General features: G+C 33.6%; 2 protein-coding genes across 3 annotated transcripts in view; both read right to left on the bottom strand.

The window, feature by feature from the left end:
- LOC109334233 overlaps positions 1-6,582 on the bottom strand; it is a 36,700-nt gene extending 30,118 nt beyond the window's left edge. The window contains exon 1 of one of the 2 annotated variants that reach the window (XM_019569875.1): positions 5,670-6,582. In XM_019569875.1, the coding sequence (XP_019425420.1) occupies positions 5,670-6,519 (850 nt within the window). In that variant the 5' untranslated portion in view covers positions 6,520-6,582. The remainder of the gene's footprint in view (positions 1-5,669) is intronic. The other variant, XM_019569873.1, reaches the window with a different exon arrangement.
- LOC109334236 (thymocyte nuclear protein 1) lies at positions 8,331-8,836 on the bottom strand. The gene has a single exon (XM_019569878.1). It carries the CDS (start codon positions 8,815-8,817, stop codon positions 8,371-8,373), a length of 447 nt encoding a protein of 148 aa, XP_019425423.1. The 5' UTR covers positions 8,818-8,836; the 3' UTR covers positions 8,331-8,370.

The following is a 9,153-nucleotide window of genomic DNA, read 5'->3' as shown; positions in this document are numbered from 1 at the left end:
CATTTTTCCAAAACATTTTCCTAAAGGTTCCTTTGACTTTATCATCGTCCCCTTTGGCTAAAACAATAAAAAGTATGTAATACAATATTATAATAACTCCATGAACACAAGTTGTTCATGGTTTCAACAAAATATTTTCATAAGTTCAAGAACACCACCATTTTCGGTTTTGAGGAGAAAATGAGTTAGAAAGCGTTTTAGAAAATTTCAACGGTTGAATATGTTCTTGACATGCTCATGAACATCATACTTAAATCTCATCAACATCCATTGGTTGAATGTTCAGAGATCAAGGTTTTGAAGATGGAAGAACAAATGAGAAAAATGAGAGAAAAAGATGAAGAGAGGGTTTTACCTTCTCTTGAAAATTTGGAAATGAGAGAGTGTGAGAGAAGTGTGAAGTGTGGAGCTTATGGAGAGAAGGAAATCAGATTTTCCCCTTAGGCGCTCATGGCAAATCTCCTAGGGTGGCTAATGATGATTTCGTATGACATTAGAGTGAGTGATGTGAGGTTTGCTTTATGGAAAGGCAAATCTCGCATTCCAAAGCGAAACGACCACTTCACAGACACGTGCGATAAACATGCTCGAGTATTATCGGCTAATACTCGATCGGATATTTTAAATCGCTCGATCGTAATATCCGATTAGAATTTCAGATTTCGACATTTCGAGTGAAGAATATTTAGAAAATAGGTATGAGTGTATTCAGGGTCTATATTGACGAGCAATTAAAAGTGAGTTATAACACTCAGAAGGACTATGTGCAAGAGGAAGAATGACTGTAGAAAGATAAGACTGAAAGTGATCACTTAGTTATGACTTCTTAGAATAAGAAAAGAAATAACAATAAAGATGCTGTAAAATGGTTATTTATGTTTTCCTCAGATAATGTGGAATTGTTCTACAATACAGTATGTCAGGCAAACCTAGCATGAATAGTGTTGTTGAGCGATTAAATCGAACTCTTAAGGATATGGTGAGAAGTATGATTAGTCATTTTTCCTTGTTAGAGTCTCTTTGGGGAAAGCTTTAAAGACAACAGTTTACATCCTTAATAGGATGTCAAGTAAAGCAGTTAACAAAACCTCATATGAGCTGTCCCTGACAATATTTCAGAACAAGACAACAATGATATTCTCCCTCAAGTATCTATAGAATAAATTCAACAACCTCAAGAAGTAGAAGTGCCATTAAGGATATCCACTCACATGAAAAAAACTAGACTCAAGAACACTTAACTGTTATTTTGTTGGCTATGTTGAATGCTCTCAGGACTATAAATTTTATTATCTCACTTCAAGACTCTTTTTTGAGACGGGAAATGCAAGATTTCTATTGATGATTATAATGTATTTCTTCAAGAACATGAGGATGACATTGGATTAACAGAAGATGGTCCATTGAACTTTTGTCAAGCCATAAAAAGTTCTAACTCTCAAAAGGGATCAATGCCATGAAGGATGAGATGAAGTATATGCATGATAATGACGTTTGGGATCTTGTCGAATTCCCTGAAGGTGCGAAACCTATTAGTTGCAAATGGATATTTAAAACCAAGAGGGATTCAAATGATAATATTGACAGATATAAAGCTCGTCTAGTAGCTAAAGGCTTCACTCATAAATAAAGTATTGATTATAAAGAAACCTTCTTTCCAGTATCTTTAAAGAATTCTTTTAGAATAATATTGACATTAGTAGCTCATTTTGATTTAGAGCTACATCAGATGGATGTTAAGATTGTGTTTCTTAATGGTGGCATTAAGGAAACGATCTATATGGTACAACCAGAAAACTTTGTGTCAGTTGGCTCAAAGTCTATGGTATGCAAATTAAAGAAATTCATCTATGGGCTTAAACATGCTTCTCGTCAATGGAATCACAAATTTTATCAAGTTATTATCTCGTATGATTTTGAGGCAATAAAGTTGAAGATTATGTATACCATAAGTTATGTGGGAGTAAATTCATCTTCCTAGTATTATATGTCAATGATATACTGCTTGTTAATAGTGATATGTGACTATTGCATGAGAACAAGAGATTTCTAACGAAGAATTTCGAAATGAAAGATCTTGGGGAAACGTAACGCCCCGAAAAATACTTCTAAAAAACATTGCGCAAAATGGGTAAATTTTTTTTTTTGAAATGGGGATGTATAAAATTGTTTCCTTTTTAAAACGCACCAGGGGATACCCCTATAGCTAAGGGAGACAAATTTAGTCTCGAATAGTGCCCTAAAAATGACCTTGAAAGATACGAGATGCAAAAGATTCCTTATGCATCTGTAATAGGAAGTCTAATGTATGCTCAAGTTTGCACACTTCTTGACATAGCATTTATTGTGAGAGTTTTGGCCAAATATTTGAGTAATCCTATAATGCATCATTGGAATACAGTCAAATGTGTTATGCGTTACTTGAAGATAACAAATGAGTACATGCTCACTTATCGGAGGTCTAAGAATTTAGAGATCATTGGGTACTCTGACTCCAATTTTTCTGGATGTCTAGACAGTAGATAATCCACCATTGGATATGTGTTTGTACTGGGGAGGTGCTATATCTTGGAAGTCTGCATAACAGACGCTCATAGCCCCTTCAATCATGGCTGTGGATTTCATGGCTTGTTTTGAAACATCAGACTATGGCATATGGTTGCAGAATTTTGTCTCTAGTTGACGTGTGGTCGACGGTATTGAAAGACCATTGAAGATTTATTGTGACAACAAGTCCGCGGTTCTTTACTCCAACAATAATAGGAGTTCTACAAAGTCAAAATTCATTGACATAAAGTTTCTGGTTGTTAAAGAAAGTATTCAAAATTGGATAAATTTCCATAGAACATATATAGATAAATTTTATGTTAGCTGATCCACTAATTAAGGGTTTGGTACCTAAAGTCTTTCATGAGCATGTTGCTCATATAGGTGTTGTTCCTTAGGGTACCTTAGTTCAGTGGGAGTTTATATGTTTTATGATTTACTTTGAATGTTATATACAATTTTGTTATGCATAATAAAGTAGATGGTTTATTTTTTCCATTTTGAAAAAATTGTGCATTATAACTATTGTGTTACAATTAAAGACTTTGGATTGATCTCACTAAAAAATACAGAAAGACCAGTTGGAAACAGACATGTTTGAGATCACATCGCATGAAATTTTCATGTCACTCATCCATATTTGATCTGTCATTGATTATATTAATATGGTGATCATCGTGGTCGAGTCACGCATGCATGTGATAAAAGTCGCGGTGGTTCCATAGTTGATATATGAGATGGACTAGATTGTATTAAGGAGAAGTTTAAATGTAAATAACATATGGATGTGCGCCTAAAGAACCTATGATATAATTGTATGAGGAAGATATGAAGCCCAAGTGAGAGATTGTTAGAAATTTATAATTTCTAATTAAGGTGAACATCATATATTTGATACAATGAATGATATCGACTATTTATTTCGGGGTTACATTATAAGTGATCTAATTACTAGCTCCCCATAGATTTCTAAAAGTTGATAACAGATACGGACTTAACGGGTGGATACACATCAGGTTACCCTATAGGGGATAAGGGGAACCCTGTAAGTTAATGCATAAGGAAGGTTATGGTCCCAAAACACCAAATCAAATTCAGTTTTCTCCTCTCCCCATCAGAGTTAAAATGCAAGTCCTAAGAGGAATCATGGATTTGGTTGAGGAAGGTCATCATACCACAAAACCTCTTTCAGAAACGTAGGTCAAAGGAGCACATCCAAGAACATGGATTCAGGTATGACACTGCACCCTTTATTTCATATATGTGTGTAAGAATCATGAGATTCAAAATCCTAGGATTGATATTTCACCAATCATCAAGAAATATCCAAGAGATTCCATAAAGATTAGGTCACTCCAAAATATAGTTGTTAATAGCTATGAATATTGTCATACACCTCTTTCCTATATTAATGGAATGATTTTCTCCTTGAATATCAATATTTTCTTTCATCATTAAATATCAATATTTTCTTTCATCATTAAATATCAATATCTCCCTTCTCACAAATTGGATTAGGGACTGAATATTAACATCTTCAAACTAAAAATTGGACTAGAAATCTACAAATAGGTTGTTATCTTTTTCCAGAACTTGTATTAGTTCTGGTTCTTGGATAGAGATACAATAAATGAGCCTTGTTGAAATCATTTTGATCTTGTTCAAATGAACATGGTTTATCCTCATCAATTCTCTCCATCTTATTCACTCCATCACTATGATAGCTCATTTTCTTTCTATTATATTTATACCCTGCATAATTTGGTTGCCTTTGTCCATGGCCATGCATAACAATCATTGTTTCCTTCCCTGCATTATTATTATTTCTGATTTTCAACACTTTCTCTCCATGCATAACCATCCTCGTTTGGTTTCCAACATTATTTCTGATCTGCATTGTCCTTTCTCCATGCATAGCAGCTCTAGTTTTGGAGAAATTATTGCATGGTCCAGAACCATGTTCTGGGCAACAACATGAGACATGTTTGAAAGTACTAGATGTCATGCTGTTATTGCCAACATTATTCTTGGTCATGCAATAATTTCTCTCCACCATGTTGTTAGCCACTTTTAATGTAAGCATTGTTCTGAAAAGCTCCCTAGGTCTTTCATCACCATTTGCCCTTGATGAATTGAGGTGTGAAATTTGAACAACATCATCTGCACCAGAACCAGCAAATCCTCTGGCACAAGCATTTACTCCCTTTAGAATTCTGATGGCGGATAAAATGTAGTGCTTAAACTTGCTTTGCTTGTTTCCTTCTTTTCTCATGGTTCTTAATTTCCTATGAATGATATTTGCAACTTAACTAACTGTAGAAGGAATAGCTTTAGATGGAGCTCTTATTCAAAGTTGATTTGATTTATATATAGATGATGAAAGTAGGGTATAAATTACATGGTAGGTTGGGAAAATAATATTAATAAGTAGTAGCCGGAATTAAGTGATTTGGAATTTTGGACTTGTCCCTTGGAGCTAAGTTTGCACCTTTTACCTGGTCGGCAAGGTGTTTTGTCCAAGAGGCCAGATCAAAGGTCATTGACCTTCTCATTACTCATTATTCATTAACAAATTAAGCAATACATTTCTCTTCAAAGACTACACTGTGTTGATTTTTTTGTATAATCTTGTTTATTTTATGTTTACATTGTTTATTTTATTTACCTTGTCATATCTTGTTTACCGTGGACAATTTTATGTGCAAAATAAAGCTTGCATTGAAAAGTTAATGAGTTCTACTACAAAAATTTAGATGATTATATTCAAAACCGCAAATTTGAGTAACAAGAAACTTAAATACACTTCGCAACTATGTAATTATAAGCTTTCAACTAGATTATAAGTGGCAAAAACTACTTTTCCAAAATTCAGCTAAAATATTAACATGTCATCAGTCAAAGAAACTTAAATACAATTTGCAGGCCATGCATAACAAATACAATTTCAATCTTCCATCGAAAAAGAACACTAATCTATGTACCAAATAATTCCACTTACAAGAGAAAGAAGAACCTCATTGCCTCCATTGTGATATTAGATTAGTATAACCATTCAAAAGTAGTTAAGTGTTCCAAAATTCAAGCATCAAAATCAAGTAACACTTATAGTATTCTCTCCCTCCTGAACCTATCATTTTCCGGCCACCACCTCGGACGAGGAAAACTAAGACCACCCTTCTTGAATGCTTCCAACAAACTAAGATTCTCAACACCATCTTCTTCATCATCATCATCATTGCAATTCTCTGAGAGAAACTTCAATACATCAAAAACACAAGATATCTTACTATTGTTTTTCTCAGACCCTTTTTCAACATTGCAAAAATGGGTTTTTGCTTCAGACCCAAATTGATCCTTGCCCTTTTGAGATTGAATCCCCAAACAGACCATTGGAGAATCAAAACCTGATTTAGGGTCAGAAAGTTTCAATCTTTTCATAGCAGACTCGCTAATTTTTTCATTTGAATCCAATTCCCTTTCAAAACCCTTGAATTTATCGCCAACAACAACTCTTTTAGCCCCACTTGAGTTCCCATCAATCAATTCTTCGTGAACCACCTGCGTTAACTGCACGTCCGAAAACCCTAAATCAGAATCCCTACCCAAATCAACGTACACGGTTGCATCTGAATCGCCGCGCAAATCAACGAATTGAGGAACATTGTCGAAAGGGTCATCGCTGGAGATGGGGAGCGATAACGATTTCTCGAGTGGAGTGAGAAAAACGTCTTGGTCTTTAGGGGCAGAAGCGTCTTTTTCGGTGGGGTATTGGGTCTGCGGCATTGACATCATGAGAATTCCGGCGGCGGCGGATGGGGAAGGAGACGGTTGATCAACGGTTTCTCCGACGAAAAGTTGATGACGCAGTAGTTCTTCTTGAGAGGGTGAGATTTGACAAAGGTCGATGATGAAATCGAAAGGGTCGTTGTGTTTCGCCATTTCTGTGACGCTAAAGCTTGAAACTTTTTCCATTTTCACTCGCAAAACAGAGGATCTAACAACTTTTCTGCGTTATGTAATTACAAATTTTATAGTTCTTCTATACTAGGGTTTTGAATTTGTGAACTCCCATTTCTATAATTTGATGATTATAAAATTTTGAGTTCTTGGTATTATGTGTCCTGGAATTTAAATTTTTTTGGAGACCGCATTTGTTCAATGAAAATAAATTTTGCTAAAGTATGTTAGTTTCTCATGGATTGATACATAGGTTAGTTAATTAAGGGAGAGGAATAGTAAGCTTTTTAAATTTATTTTAGAGTCACCGATTCTATAGGAAAATCTAATGGTTTGACTTAGTGAATAAATTTAAATTATTAAATGTCTCTAAAATTAATAACTAGGATAAGAAACTTACTCTTAGAATACGTGATACTCATTTGTGGATTAATTCATTTGTGGATTAATTCATTTGATAAGAAGCAAGTTAGTTTATTATAATTGATAAGCTAATCCTAAGGCTTATGAGATTTCATTCATTTTATAAGTTTGAGATTTCTTTCATTATATTAATTACCGAATTTTATATATATTTATTTTATATTGTTTTAAACAATTAGGTATGGAATATAATATAATCATATTGTATTAAGGTCTTTGTATAAAGGATATATATTAGTAATGAAGCACGGATACAGATACGTGTGTCGAATACGATACATATCCGATACGTCGACACAAATTTTCCGAAAATATAGGATACGATACGTTGAGGGATACGCGTATAAAATAATAAAAAACACATAAAATTATAAGTATAAATCAAAATATTCAAAGCGTAAATCTCCAACCCTTTTCTGTTTGCTCTTCACAACATACCTATTGCGATAGCACTAGGCACCGATGGACTGGTGATGTTCTGGATCAGAGAGTCGATATGGTGGACCAGATATCGGAGGGTTAATGTTGTGTAATGGTACGTTGGTAGGAGGCTTTGTGACATTTAAATAAGTTTGTGTTTATTGAAAACAAATATATCTTATCCTATTTTATTGAAAACAATCTATATATTGAATATGTTTTTGAAAAATAAATCTGATAGTGTCTTAATATTTATTTTATTTTATCTTTTTTTTTTAAATTTTTGGATACTCTATCATACGTATCCTTTGCGAATCCGAGCATATCTGTGTCGGATATGTGCCGGACACCGATACGCGAGAGTTTTTGACGAATTCTTCATAGTATATCAGAGTTTATAAAAAAAAAATAATAAGAGTGTGTTGAACCAATCAATAACTATTACACTAGATAGGATTTTAAGGAACCTGACCGCTAGAAAAGTGAAACTCGTGCATGAGAAGCACGGGTTCCTTGGATTACTGATCCATGATTTCCCCAAACTCATGGATAACATTCACGATTCTTTTAAAAGTTATATTACTTCCATAAATAATTTAAAACTTACACTACAATGATAATTAGGTGGTCCAACTATACCAGCTTCCTTTCCTATTACAATTTATTTCCTTCCCATATTAGATTCTGAAATTTTAAATTGAAGGATTAAGTATTTTTACATTATATTATTCTATAAAATTCTCTTTACAATTTTAATTACAAAATAAAAAAATGACACATATTATTTATAAATCAGCCAAACATAATATTACTTTAATAACAATATTAATTTTCTTAAGAAAATATATCATTTTTCAAAACTTACTTAACAAAAGAAATGGAGAAAGTAAATTAGTTGCAACTGAATTTAAAAATCACTTCTAAAATTAAATTTCACCATCCATAATATTTTTCCTTACATAAATAACACATGGTGCTAAGAGATAAAGAAAAAGAAGTGAAATATGAAAAAACCTCTTATTGTTACTCCTCTTCATTGCTACCATCACCTTCATAACCACCTCCCATATCACATATCTGCTGCCAAATATTCTTCGTAACCGGAACAACCGAAAGCCTAGGTTGCTTCAAGAGAATGAAACCATTGATTATTTTCATTTCTTTCAGGTCAACCGGTTTTCTCATTTCTCCAATAGCTTTAACATCAACAGCACCTTCTTTTCCTTCTTCATAATACCATTCTTTTATGACTGTTACTACACCAACAATGCGACGGGCTTTTGGGCCCGAGTGGTAGAAGAAACAGAGATCGTTGAGTGACATTGATTTCATGTATTTTTGGGCCTGCTTGTTTTTTACACCGTCCCATTTGCTTATTCCTTCGTTTGATTCTTGATCCTCCCATGACCATTCTGATGGTTCTGTTTTCAGTAGGAAGTACTTTTGTTCTACCTTCTTTTCCTCTCCCATGTTTCGCAGAAATCAAAATCGGAATGTGAAATTGTGAAAATTTGAATTCAAAAACACACTGAGTCATTCATTTATGAGATAGATATTCCCACCCTCAATCCAATGGGCTAAGGCCCGTTTCAATTCTCCTATTCTTGGCCCAATATGTTATTCTTTATGAGTATAATATTTATGTAGTATCAATGTAAAAATTTATACACATTCACTATATAAACTATTAGAGTATAATATTGATGTATTACCCACCATTTATTTTGATTACTTTTTTATGAAGAGTCAATAATGATGAAAAATGAACGGTGGATAATATAGTGACAGTGTAAAAAATACTTACAT

Source organism: Lupinus angustifolius, chromosome LG19 (assembly GCF_001865875.1).
Source record: "Lupinus angustifolius cultivar Tanjil chromosome LG19, LupAngTanjil_v1.0, whole genome shotgun sequence".
Taxonomy (NCBI): Eukaryota; Viridiplantae; Streptophyta; class Magnoliopsida; order Fabales; family Fabaceae; genus Lupinus; species Lupinus angustifolius.
The sequence above is the reverse complement of the archived record's forward strand: the minus strand, read 5'-3'. Positions and strand labels throughout refer to the sequence as shown.